A 14305-nucleotide genomic window follows, 5' to 3' on the forward strand; every position below is an offset into this window, starting at 1 on the left:
CATGAGGAGGAAAATCCATTTTTCTGGGTAATAAATAATCTTTTGGCTGTCAGAGCTCCTGTATTATCTATAAAAATATTAAGAGAATCCTAATCTCCTAACATGGCCTTTTCCTCACCATGCTCTTCATTTTATTCATAGGGATTTGCACCTCTTCTTGATTTCTCATAGAGCTTAACCTTTCCTCTTTTGAAAATTTTCAATTTTATAATTCAGCACTTAGACTTTCAGTCATAAATGTCTCAGTTTGAATACAATTTGAAGATAGATCGGGGTCTGGGAATTTCCACTCCATCCTTATCATCTCTGACCTGTAATCCTCAGTTTTTTCATTTATAAAAGAGATTATTTATTTAAATACTTATTTCATAAAGTTCAGATAAGAATCAAATGAGATGTTTGAAAAGGGCTTTGCACAGGGCCTAGCACAAAAGGAAGTCTCAATTATTATGATTAAGATATTCAGTCCCAGAACAACACTGGCAGTGTTTCAAAGAAAATAAAAGTACTGCATGTTAAGAAAGCGTCTTTTAAAAGTTTAGCTTTAATTATGTTCACCTACCTTTTCTTTAAAAAAAAAAATTGAAGAATAGTCCACTTACAATGTTTCAGGTATACAGCTAAGTGATTCAGTTATACATATGTATGTGTATATATATTCTTTTTCAGATTCTTTCCCATTATAGGTTGTTGCAAGATATTAAATAGTTTCATGTGCTATGCAGTAGGTCCTTGTTGTTCATCTATTTTATATATAGTGGTGTGTATCTGTTAACCCCAAATTCCTAATTTATCCTTCCCCTGGCCTTTCCCTTTTGACCACCTAACTTTTCTTGTCCTGACTTTGCTAAAGTTCTAGAATTGCTGCTTCATTGTAATGCATCTTGGTTTTTCTTTTTTTTTCCAATCAGGAAAACTTTTAAAAAATCGTTTAATTGCATTTTAAGGTGACATCAATGTATTTAAGGACTGAAGGGAAAATTGGACTCAGCTGCTACTTACGGGTAGATACAGCATGGCAGTGACATGCACAGCGGGGATGGAAGGGAGGGACCAGAGTGAATTTTTGCTCCTTTTCCCTTTGTTTTTTTTTTTTAATCAAATTTTCTCCCAATTGGAAAACTCTATAAGGTCAGAGACCATATCTTTCTTGGTAGGTTGTCCCTAAATAGTCGTTGAAGGAGTGAATGTACATCTTTGTGTGAACTAGTTTACCAGATCACATTCTAACTGGAGAGAAAAGCATGAAGAGAGTGGGGGTTTTGGTGAGGGAGCGGGTGTTCTCGGTCACTGTGAGACCCTACCCCTCAGACCTGAAAAACCACTTCAGACTCAAGAAAAGGAACACAGTGATGTGACTTTTGAGTCCATGAGAACAAATCCTAGGCTTGTCCTGCTCCGATTGTCTTTTCTGGATTTGCTCTGCTCAGTCTCCTCAGCTGCCTGTAGCTCTAGCCCTTACTCCTATAGCTCCTACTTGCTGTCATCAGCGTGGGGCTCCCATCTCCCTGTCTGTCTCCATACACTGGGCTCAGTGTGGCTCAACCCCACTCTCTGGTTGGGGTCCCTCTGGATGACTCTGTGATGAAGGATCCCAGTAAGAGACCTAAGGATGGAGCCCAGCACTCCCAGGCACCCTTTCTGGTTCTGCCCTGGAGGGTCTGGTTTTAAAAAAGGAAAGAGAACAAGGAGAATTTCAGAACACAAAACACCACTGGAGGAATGTCAGGTCTGTGTAAAATGCGGCCAGGTGCAGTAAGTAGTGTGGAAGACACCCCAGGAGGGAGTAGGAATCACGCTGGGGCCAGAGGGTCATGAGGAACACACAGAAGAGAAGCAGGAGGAGCCCAAGGGCAAAGTTTACTAATATTGTCAGGGTTTATTCCTATTAGGTAATAACAGAATTAATTAAGGAGCCCACTGTGTGCCAGGCTCCGTGTGAGGGCTAGGAACACGCAGATAAGCTGCCACCTTGCCCCCAGATGAATCACAGGCTAGTGGCGTGCAAGATCCGTAAACAGTGTCAGTGTTGCCCTTGACTCTTAGCTGTTTGATCAGGAAATCCTACTGATTCCATCTTCAAACAGATGTAGTTCTCATCTCTTCTGCTTCCCAGCCCTGATCCAAGCTGCCATCCTTTTACCTGGATGAAGGGGTGGCCTCTTAACAGGTGCCCCTGATTCTCTCCTTGCCCATTTCAGGTGCTTTTCAACACAAAAGCCAGCTCATGGCATCCTCTGCTTCAAGCCCTCCGTCTCCCTCCAACTAAACCACCAAGTTCCCACAATGGCCCCCAAAGCCTGACTTGGTCTGGCCTCTGTGTCATCCTCTCTTACTCTGCTCCAGCCACACTGGTCTCCTTCTGTTCCTGGAAATCCGAGGCACACCCCTGACCCAGGGCCCCTGCTTGCTGCACCTTTGGTCCTTTCTCAAGCTGCATCATCTTGAAAGGCCACCCCTGACCACCCTGTTGAAAATCGTACCTTCTCCCCAATCTCCCATCCTAGCTGCCCTGCTGGCAGTATCTGGTCTACTGTTTAATTTGTTCCATGACACTCTTTACCTTCTATCATGCAATGTAATTGATTATTTATTATGTTTATTATTAGTGTCAGTCTCTGTTTTGCTCACTGCTGAATCCTTGCTGACTAGAACAGTGCTGGAGGCATAGCAGGTATTCAGTGAATATTTACCAAGTGAATTAAACAGATGACTATGATGTTAAGACATTGAAATACACAAGATACTACAGGAGAAGAGGAGAGGCTCTTGGAGCCACTATAGAAGAAAATGATGGAAGAGGGCAAGATGATTTCTAACGAAATTTTGAAGGATGAGCAAGAACCAGGTGGAGGAAAGTAAGGAAAAAATAGCTGAGCTTTGTTTAAGAGTCAGAAAGTAGTGGCTTAGTATTCTAGTTGGAGGTGGGAGGAAGCCCCTCAGAGTCAGGGTATTCAAAGAAATGCTAGGAATCTGCTGGGGATTCTTAGTGCAAGAATTTCACTGCCTAAGGTCTACTTTATAAGTTAATAAAATCAAGGTAACAATGGCCAGAGCTAAAATAATGTTAAATCAAAGTTGAAAAAAATGCCCAACTGGAAGAGTAATCTCCTTATTATTCTATTTCCCAGGCAGTTTCAGTCTAATTTCCTTTTTCAGAGTATTCATGCTATTAGAGAGTTTCACAGGAACCTAGGACAAAAGGAAACCAGAGATACACCGGTAGGTGGGAAATTGCTTCCTGCTTCTCAGGGATTTCCCACTCACTCTTTAGTGCTAAGCCTGTCAAAGGATTTCAGACAGCATTATGCATGCTATTAAAACAGGTCAGCATAGTAGGAAGCCAAATTATTTCCTGGCCTGGGGTGTGAGTCTGTCCTGAGCATCGGCTTAGCTCCCATCCAGGCCATTTCTAAGTTGTCATGGTCAAAACCAAATTCTTCCTTCCCAGGGCCTGTGGCCTTGGCTGGGGACAGCATTCGGAGTAGTTGGAATACAGAGTGACAGGCAGAAGATCCAGGGCTGAAAGCCAGGTGACCCCAACTTCCAGTTTAACTGGTGCCTTAGGCTAATAGAGGCAAAGGCTAATAGAGTTTTGCCAAGAGAATGCACTGGTCATAGCAAACACCCTCTTCCAACAACACAAGAGAAGACTACACATGGACATCACCAGATGGTCAACACCAAAATCAGATTGATTATATTCTTTGCAGCCAAAAATGAAGAAGCTCTATACAGTCAGCAAAAACAAGACCAGGAGCTGACTGTGGCTCAGATCATGAACTCATCGCCAAATTCAGACTTAAATTGAAGAAAGTAGGGAAAACCGCTAGACCATTCAGGTATGACCTAAATCAAATCCCTTATGATTATACAGTGGAAGTGAGAAATAGACTTAAGGGACTAGATCTGATAGATAGAGTGCCTGATGAACTATGGACAGAGGTTCATGACATGGTACAGGAGACGGGGATCAAGACCATCCCCATGGAAAAGAAATGCAAAGAAGCCAAATGGCTGTCTGAGGAGGCCTTCCAAATAGCTGTGAAAAGAAGAGAAGCAAAAAGCAAAGGAGAAAAGGAAAGATATAGCATCTGAATGCAGAGTTCCAAAGAATAGCAAGGAGAGATAAGAAAGCCTTCCTCAGTGATCAATGCAAAGAAATAGAGGAAAACAACAGAATGGGGAAGACTAGAGATCTCTTCAAGAAAATTTGAGATACCAAGGGAACATTTCATGCAAAGATGGGCTCGATAAAGGACAGAAATGGTCTGGACCTAACAGAAGCAGAAGATCTTAAGAAGAGGTGGCAAGAATACACAGAAGAACTGTACTAAAAAGATCTTCATGACCAAGATAATCACGATGGTGTGATCACTCACCTAGAGCCAGACATCCTGGAGTGTGAAGTCAAGTGGGCCTTAGAAAGCATCACTACGAACAAAGCTAGTGGAGGTGATGGAATTCCAGTTGAGCTATTTCAAATCCTGAAAGATGATGCTGTGAAAGTGCTGCACTCAATATGCCAGCAAATTTGGAAAACTCAGCAGTGGCCACAGGACTGGAAAAGGTCAGTTTTCATTCCAATGCCAAAGAAAGGCAATGCCAAAGAATGCTCAAACTACCACACAGTTGCACTCATCTCACATGCTAGTAGAGTAATGCTCAAAATTCTCCAAGCCAGGCTTCAGCAATACATGAACCATGAACTTCCAGGTGTTCAAACTGGTTTTAGAAAAGTCAGAGGAACCAGAGATCAAATTGCTAACATCCGCTGGATCATCAAAAAAGGAAGAGAGTTCCAGAAAAACATCTATTTCTGCTTTCTTGACTATGCCAAAGCCTTTGACTGTGTGGATCACAGTAAGAGATGGGAATACCAGACCACCTGACCTGCCTCTTGAGACCCCTGTATGCAGGCCAGGAAGCAACAGTTAGAACTGGACATGGAACAACAGACTGGTTTCAAATAGGAAAAGGAGTATGTCAAGGCTGTATAGTGTCACCCTGCTTATTTAACTTCTATGCAGAGTACCTCATGAGAAATGCTGGGCTGGATGAAGCACAAGCTGGAATCAAGATTGCCAGGAGAAATATCAATAACCTCAGATATGCAGATAACACCACCCCTATGGCAGAAAGTGAAGAGGAACTCAAAAGCCTCTTGATGAAAGTGAAAAAGTTGGCTTAAAGCTCAACATTCAGAAAACGAAGATCATGGCATCCGGTCCCATCACTTCATGGGAAATAGATGGGGAAACAGTGTCAGACTTTATTTTGGGGGGCTCCAAAATCACTGCAGATGGTGATTGCAGCCATGAAATCAAAAGACGCTTACTCCTTGGAAGGAAAGCTGTGACCAACCTAGATAGCATATTCAAAAGCAGAGACATTACTTTGCCAACAAAGGTCCGTCTAATCAAGGCTATGGTTTTCCAGTAGTCATGTATGGATGTAAGAGTTGGACTGTGAAGGCTGAGCACCAAAGAATTGATGCTTTTGAACTGTGGTGTTGGAGAAGACTCTTGAGAGTCCCTTGGAGTGCAAAGAGATCCAACCAATCCATTCTAAATGAGATCAGTCCTGGGTGTTCATTTGGAAGGACTGATGCTGAAGCTGAAACTCCAGTACTTTGGCCACCTCATGCAAAGAGTTGACTCATTGGAAAAGACTCTGATGCTGGGAGCGATTGGGGGCAGGAGTTGAAGGGGACAACAGAGGATAAGATGGCTGGATAGCATCACCGACTCGAAGGACATGAGTTTGGTTAAACTCCGGGAATTGGTGATGGACAGGGAGGCCTGGCGTGCTGCAATTCATGGGGTTGCAGAGTCGGACATGACTGAGTAACTGAACTGAGCTAGGCCAGACAACTTATCATTTCCCGGTTAATCGGATTTTTAGAAGGAGTTTAGGAAATCAACTTGGTGGTAGCTTAGTCACTTACCCTTTCTAAGCCTCAACCATCAGATATACAGAATAGCAGGAACAATGCCAAGGCTATAGAAGAGTTGTTAGAAATAATACAGTATTTGGAAGCATCAATTAAAGGCCTAAATAGGTCAACCTTGTAGTACACATTTTAACAGGGATCCGTTAATCTTCTCCGTGATATGCAGCCCTGATGGTTCACCAGAAGGTTCAGTAAGATGAGCCTGTTTAAGAACTCTTTCTATAGTAAGTATAGCAATTGCACAAGCAATTAAACCTTTACCAGTAGTTTTGTTGCTTATTAATTAAGAAACCTACAGAATTTGATTGGAATGAAGCACACGTTTGGGAATGGGAAGGGACTTAGAGGAGACAAAAGGTAGAGAAGCCAGATTAGATTCAATACAGATGATTACAGAGTAGCTCTGGGAGAAAAGCTTCAAGCTAGGAACTGAATGAGAATGCGAGAATGAATTCACCAAAGGCAACTTCTACTTCACCATTTTCCAGGGAGCTTTGATGCTGAAATAATCTCAGGTCATTTAGGATATGGTTGCATGAGTGGCAAAAGGAAATAATGACAGGGACTATGACAGCTGCTACAGGAAGGGCTAACATGTTGAATGCTGGTTATTTCCTGGATGCTCTGCAAAGCACTTCATATGCATCCACTCACTTGCCCTCATAGCAATCAGGTATTATTAATCCCCATTTTTCAGCTGAAGTAAACAATAATAGACCATTTCTCAAACTCATACCTATAGTTGGCAAAGGTGGAATATGTATTTCCCAGCTTTCTGACTCTCCATTGCCCTAAATGAATGTACTAAATGAGTAGAATCACCCATGGGGGGTGGGGCAGAGGGAGTGGGGGGCTCTCGTGTGTTTGGTCCTGGTTGTCTAGGTCCACGTTTCCTTGTTTCTGTGTGACTTATTACTGACTGGTGCTTAGTAACCTGATGTTAACTGGACTTTCCAGGTCTCCCCAAGGACAGATGAGCAGCTCCCTTTCAAATGCATGCAGTCTCATCCCAAGAGAGAGAGTAAAGTAGCTCAAATTTAGTCACTATTTCCCAGAGTTGAAGGTCTTTTCATGCATTTATCTAGTCTGCAAACACTCACAGAGACCTTAATTTTGTGCCAAATGCTGTTTCTGGGCCCTGGGGGGACGGTGGGGAAGCTGTCTGCATAGAGATTGCATTGCTCAGTTACTCACCATGGTGCCAGTATATTCTTCCAGCTTAGCCTCTGAAATGGCCTTTTTGTGGTGGAGGAAGAGGTCTCGGAGGAAGTTCTGTGAGATCAAGAGAAGAGCCGCATTTTATCTAGTGACGAATAAACCTAAAAATTGCAAGAGGCTGTTTTTTAAGAATTGTCATTTTCTTGTTTTAGGGAGGAAATGTAATGCTTTTTATCAAGCAAGAAGTCCAAAATGCAGGGCTGTCACAGTTTGAAGGGAGCACTGTTAAAACAGAACCCAGAGAACAGCTCGAAGCATAAAAATGTGTCATAAATCCTCAACTATGTCTTTCCTAGAGAGAGCAACAGTGTCACCTACAGTTTCTAAACCTTCTAAACACGAATCAGTTTTTCAAAATTAGCAAATTCATATTCATGTTTCTTGGAAACACAGAAATCAAGATCATGATACACACATATCAAATTCCCAGGGATGAGCTAACCCGTCGTTCACCCAGAGACAGCTCCCAGCAACACTTACACAAAGTTCAGCAGCTGATATAAAGCCACTGCTGTCAGCATCGTATTTGCGCCAAATCTGAAATACACAAAAGCCAATAATCCATTTATCCTCAGATAATTTGGGTTCAACTTACGCTGATGTCGACTAAGGTTCAGCATCTGATAACAGTACTTAACTGGGTGCAAATAAAACTATGTAGAGAAGTTTAGGCTTTCTTTGGTGACAGCTCTTTTGGGGCAGAGAACTCCCTAGAAATGACTCCCTGCATTCACTTACAGCCACTTAGGGAGGACCACAGTACACTCACTGAAAGGAAGCTCTTGGGAAGTTTGAAGTGGAAAGATATGAAGGAATGGCCTTCAGTGGGAGAAAATATGGCAGAGTAAGAAATCTTCTTTGTACTAAATTCCTAAAGATGCAGAGCCTTCTAAAAGCAACTCTTTAAATATATAGCTCAGCTGGCAAGAAACTGAGATGACAGAAACTAAAGTCTGTCCTGGGTACATCTACTGATCTCTGATGAGTTAACCTGTAACTTTATCAGGATACTTCAGTGTGTGTCTGTATAGCCCCCCAGGCTCCTCTGTCCATGGGATTATCCTAGCAAGAATATTGGAGTGGGTTGTTATTTCCTCCTTCAGGGGATTTTCCTGACCCAGGGATCAAACCAGTATCTCCTGCATTGGCAGACAGATTCTTAACAATGCAGACAGCAGACAAATCCCTGGAACCACCCAAGGTGGGAAGTCAAACTGAAACACTTAAATAAGACTAAAACCCCAAACAGCAATAACCATAATGAAAAGGTGAACTTCCCCTAAAAAACTGCATGGCAAAAAAACCCTAAGGAATCTTGCCTGTGTGGTCTTGGCTCTGGGTAAAGGGAATGAAACATCTCTGAAAATTCCCAGTAACAAGCCAACCCTTTCATTAGTTCAATAATAGCATTCATCCAGCTAAATATACAGTTACTTAAACTGGAAGACAGAAGAGCTCAATATTTTTAAGGAAGCATTGAATTGCTTTCTTTAGTAAATGATATGACTTTGACCACCTCTGATTATTGTGTATTAAAGCCTCAGCCTCACAAATTGGCAAGTTCCCTAACTCCTATACAAAATGAAAAAGTAAGGTTTTTTTTTTTGTTTTTTGTTTTTTTTTAAGTGACAGATTTTTCCATTGATGTGGAATGGCTTACCTGAGTCACCAACTGTAGGGACCTTAGTTGTAGACCACAGCCAGAGTCCTGGCTAAATATCCTACAAGGATAGTAGGAACTACTGATGCTGATGTTCCCTGGGAAGTGTTCAGAAACTTCGCTCCTTTCAGTCCCCATCACCAACATTTCTGCCTGAATATAGCCAGGCTTAGAAAATCAACTGGTTAAATGTGATTTATATCCTAATTTTAATGGTATGACTATATCAGAACTAAGAATGAGAATTTCAAATAATAAAAAGTTTACATGCTTTTTTTATGCTGTTCACCAAATATTTTCCATCTAAGTTATCTTGTAACTTGACTACAGCTGAACTATTGGAGGACCAGATATCTTTATGTGAATGCTGCACATGCCATCTTGAAAGAATGAAAGCAAAATAAAGAGGTTTCCAGGCAAGCCAAAGCAGGGCTTATTACCAGCAGATTCTTGGTAAAGGATATGCTCCAGATAGGAAGAACTCAAAGAAGGAAAATTTAAGATAAAAAAGGAATGGTATACAAAGACAACACTTGGGTAAATGGCAACATAAAAGCTTGTTAGCTTAAAATTTATGGGATTAAAGAAAACAAGCTAGAACTAATATTCTGGTTGATAACGGCTAGTGAGTTGATTGATACATGCTAGCACTAAAGTATTTTAAGGTCCTATAGTTCAAGGGGAATATAAATATATTAAAAGCAGAGACATTACTTTGCCGTCTAAGGTCCGTCTAGTCAAGGCTATGGTTTTCCCAGTAGTCATGTATGGATGTGAGAGTTGGACTGTGAAGAAGGCTGAGCGCTGAAGAATTGATGCTTTTGAACTGTGGTGTTGGGGAAGACTCCTGAGAGTCCCTTGGACTGCAAGGAGATCCAACCAGTCCATTCTGAAGGAGATCAGCCCTGGGTTTTCTTTGGAGGGAATGATGCTAAAGCTGAAGCTCCAGTACTTTGGCCACCTCATGCAAAGAGTTGACTCATTGGAAAAGACTCTGATGCTGGGAGGGATTGGGGGCAGGAGGAGAAGGGGATGACAGAGGATGAGATGGCTGGATGGCATCCCTGACTCGATGGACGTGAGTCTGAGTGAACTCCGGGAGTTGGTGATGGACAGGGAGGCCTGGCGTGCTGCAATTCATGGGGTCGCAAAGAGTCGGACACAACTGAGCAACTGAACTGAACTGAAGGTAGAATTTCTTAAAATATGTGTGATAGTAATAGGTTATAACAAATTTGATTTTAGAAAAAGAATTCAGAAGTCCAACATATTTTTTTAAATATGGATAGAGAAAGATTTCTCTTTGCAGAAGAAATCGACAAACTAGAAGGAAGAAAAAATGGAAAAAGTTAAACAACAAAAAAAAAGTTTCCATAATGCTATTTCCTTTTCCCATTTCTCAAGATTATTCAAGCCTATACAGGCCTAGCATTTTAATACTTTTTTACTGATTGTAAAATGAAATCATATTCATTGTACAAAATTAATGAAATACAAAGAGCAGAAAACTCTAATCTTCAGAAATTTCCACCCCAGAGATGATAACTTATCATTTTCATGTCTTTCCTTTTCATTATATTTCTGTTATATATGTGACGTAATGAAGGGGAGGTCATAGCGGTTATATACTTCAGTGGTCTATTATTTTTCATTTAAAATTTTCTGTGAGCATTTTTAAGTACAACTGAAATTATTTTCAAAATGCCATTTAAAATAATTTCTAACTAATTGTGATTCTAAGATGGAAAATGCAAAAATACAAAGAATCAAAGATCATCCAAAATCTTATCCCTTAAAAACAACCAATATTTATCTTGCATGTATTTACCCGTTACCTTAGTTTGCTGAATAGCTAGGTCATTTCCCAATAAAATAAGATTCTGAAACATTCATTACTGAACACTAACTTCCTCTTACACAGAAACTAAAGAGATTTTGGGCTATTAATGAACATCATGAGATGTTCTCTAGACTTTTTTTTTTTAATTATCGCTGGTATTTGTGTTCACCAATCTATAGAATGCTAATATATATAAGGTCAGTTCTTGGTTGCTTAAGGGAAGTAGGATGTGTGTTTCCAGTCAAGAAGGTATGAGAAATGAAATTACATTTTTTGAAGGGAAAAGGAAGTCTGTCTGACTTACAGGTGGCTGTTTCAGGATGGGAGAACAAAGTAATGGGTACAGAACATGATAAGAAGGTTTTATGGAAAGTGGACCCCAAAGGGAAGAGTTTTGTGCATAAATACAAGTTTTCTTGAGATGTTGAACTACCTCTGATAATGGATTTTAAGTTTCTTTACCTCTGAAGTGCTCTGTTCTATTTACCTTTGAAATCTTCTTTGTTACTTTGGATAAGTGAATATATTTTTTCACAGTGACCTATATGTTCCTATCTGATTGAGTGTTATAAACCCTTTTGATATTTATCAACAAAATTTCCTAAATAACTTGACTTCTAGCTAACTTTGGGATGCATCAGAGGGCCCCTGAGACATCCAAAAGAGCTATTAAATTACCTGAGTTCATTTGACATGTTAAATTACATGGGATGTACTGTTGGAGGAGTGATGAATCTTCTTAGGTTATATTGTATGGCTGATGTTACTTATATAGATATGGTAGAAATTATGTGAAATTCATGACAATCTGATATGTTCTGGTAAAATGTTGTCAGTTATAATTCTAGTTATCATGTTAAAGTATTACAAGTCACAGTAGTGACCAGGATACTTTGCCAATTGCAATTTAATTAGATTTTAAACATGCCTTCTACAGTTTCACTTTCATGCCTTTAGAAAAATACTGCTAGTTCTTCAAGATTTATGGGAAAGACTTTTCTAAGATTAACTGATAAATTTTGTTTGTTATCTGGTAAACTGGTAACAGACTGGAATTTAGTCTACTCTCTGTTAAGAGAACAAAGTTTTCTTAGAATGAAGCTTTCAATAACAGATTATGAATTTTTTTGTGTTTAAGTGATTTATATTTGTTTTTAAAATCTTTTGTTACTTTGGTAAAGTAAACAAACATTATTTAAGATTATGGTACATGTAGACAAAGCTCATTCTGCTTCTACAAAAATAAGCCCTCGCTGTTAGACTTTTGCTATCCTGATGTCCTTAAACATGGCCACAGTCTACTCCTAAATCAGGGAATTAGAAATGGGTGAACAATAGCTGAAATTCAGAGTCAGGGCTGTGAGAAATCCAAGAGAGCCACTTGGCTTTTCCTGTCTCCCTGACGAACCTCTTTTTTATTTGATGGATTAAAGCCTTCGCTGGCCACAGGGTTAATGCCTTCATAATGAAAATATCATGTTTCATGAATATCAAGTTTTTATATTTGTTAATTGTTAAACTGACAATTTAACAATTGTTAAATTGTTTTGTTAATTAAGGTCTAGTTTTGTTAATTAAGGTCTGCTGCTGCTGCTGCTGCTAAGTCACTTCAGTCATGTCCAACTCTGTGCAACCCCATAGACAGCAGCCCACCAGGCTCCCCTGTCCCTGGGATTCTCCAGGCAAGAACACTGGAGTGGGTTGCCATTTCCTTCTCCAATGCATGAAAGTGAAGTCGCTCAGTCGTATCCAACTCTTAGCGACCCCACGGACTGCAGCCATCCAGGCTCCTCCATCCGTGGGATTTTCCAGGCAAGAGTACTGGAGTAGGGTGCCATCGCCTTCTCTGTAATTAAGGTATAGTATTTACTAAGACTCACTTCTGAGATAGTTCCTTGTTGTTATATTACTACAAAGTTTAATTAATTAAGTTATTTTAAAAAGACACTCTAAATTTGTTTCTAAAGCTTATCTCAGTAACCAATCTTCAGATAAAGATCAGATGCTCCATTATATACAACCAGGAGATTAACATCAGGCTATATGCTAAAGCTGAAACCCCAATACTTTAGCCACCTCATGCGAAGAGTTGACTCATTGGAAAAGACTCTGATGCTGGGAAGGATTGGAGGCAGGAGGAGAAGGGGACGACAGAGAATGAGATGGCTGGATGGCATCACCGGCTCAATGGACGTGAGTTTGAGCAAACTCCGGGAGTTGGTGATGGACAGGGAGGCTTGGCGTGCTGCAATTCATGGGGTCGCAAAGGCTCAGACACGACTGAGCAACTGAACTGACTGTTAACAAATGAAGTCAGATGACCTGGGGTATACTGGGCTATACCTAATGAAAGTTCTTAAATTCTTGCTTGTGACCTTATTAATAACTGGTAGCTGTATTATTTCCTATGTCACTTGTTTCAGAAGATTGTTTTTTATGTTACCAAATGTGTGACTGAGCCTGTGTTAAAATGCTGATATGCAGTTCCATATGAGATCAGTGATTGTAACAAAGTAACTCTAGATATGGAAAGAGGCAACAGAGGGAATGTTTTCCTGGACCAAGAAACTAGTAAGACAGGTATGGTCCAGAGACTTTCGCTACTCACAAGGCCTGGTCTAGTAACAGCACATTGAGTGGCCTGTCAATGGAATCTTTGTTAGACTTGGGAAAGAGCCTTCCCAGGACCGCAGGACACAATGGCCATGAAATGCCCCCAAAGCATGGTCAAATATGTGGTTATGAAGGGACCCTGCTGACTGGAAGTTGTCACTTGCCAGCTGCTTCTACAAGGATTACTTCGTGACCACTGCAAGCTGCTGACCTTCAACATCCCCTGAAAGGAGTTCAGGGTGGAGATCAGAAATAAGGCACTCTGTGCTCTGGAAAAAACCCACAAGAACCAGCCTTCAGATAGCTAGATGTTTTCAGGTAAAGATTTTATGAGCCCAAAGCCTTGCACCTTCTGGTACCTAGAGAAACACTAATGTCATGAACCAAGGTCTGGGCCTGGTTCTCCTGGTAGCGCCTGAGCAGCTTTGCTACTTCTATTAATCTTTGGGCCATGTACCTTAAACTTTCTTGTTAAGTTTGTTTCTTCTAGAATACAACAACTCTCCAAGTGGTAGCATGAGAAGAATATTCCCTGACCAACCCCTAGACAATGCTGGAACAAGTCACCTATCATTCCATGGACTCTCATCTCCCTCTGTAAACGCACCCTGATAGAGAGCAGGCAAAGGGGACCCAGAGCCCCACAACGCCCCTGTACAGCCTGAAGCCAGAGTGGTCATCGCCCCTTTTCCTTTGAGACTGGGTTCCCCAATGCCTGAGAAAGGAAATAGGTAGACATGAGCAGGGTATCAAAAGGGGCCAGGGAATTGGCCCTAAAAATAGAGGAACGTGGTGACCCAAGGATGAAAGAAAAGATAAAACCGAGGAGGGTCTTGGAATGCAGGAACGGAAAAACTAGACCCTTAGTGTCCTTCCATCCTACATGTTGTAACTATAATGGAACAGTATAACCTGTCTCTCCTCCGTATTTGCCCTCCTCTTCCCCCACCCAGTATACGTGCCTCATCCCATCAGCAAATGACCTACAAGACCCCATCCCATCCTTGTTCCCTGGGTATAA

At 41.0% G+C, this 14305-nt stretch overlaps 1 protein-coding gene across 4 annotated transcripts in view; it reads right to left on the reverse strand.

Annotated features, from left to right (window-relative positions):
- Nucleotides 1–14305, reverse strand: part of SCGN (secretagogin, EF-hand calcium binding protein) — a 51412-nt gene that overhangs the window by 20017 nt on the left and 17090 nt on the right. For all 4 annotated transcript variants that reach the window (XM_042236873.2, XM_012101158.5, XM_004019094.6 and 1 more), the window contains 2 exons: nt 7652–7708; nt 7148–7225 (listed from right to left, as the gene is read on the reverse strand). In XM_042236873.2, coding sequence (XP_042092807.1) covers nt 7148–7225; nt 7652–7708 — 135 coding nt within the window. The remainder of the gene's footprint in view (nt 1–7147; nt 7226–7651; nt 7709–14305) is intronic.

Source organism: Ovis aries, chromosome 20 (assembly GCF_016772045.2).
Source record: "Ovis aries strain OAR_USU_Benz2616 breed Rambouillet chromosome 20, ARS-UI_Ramb_v3.0, whole genome shotgun sequence".
Taxonomy (NCBI): Eukaryota; Metazoa; Chordata; class Mammalia; order Artiodactyla; family Bovidae; genus Ovis; species Ovis aries.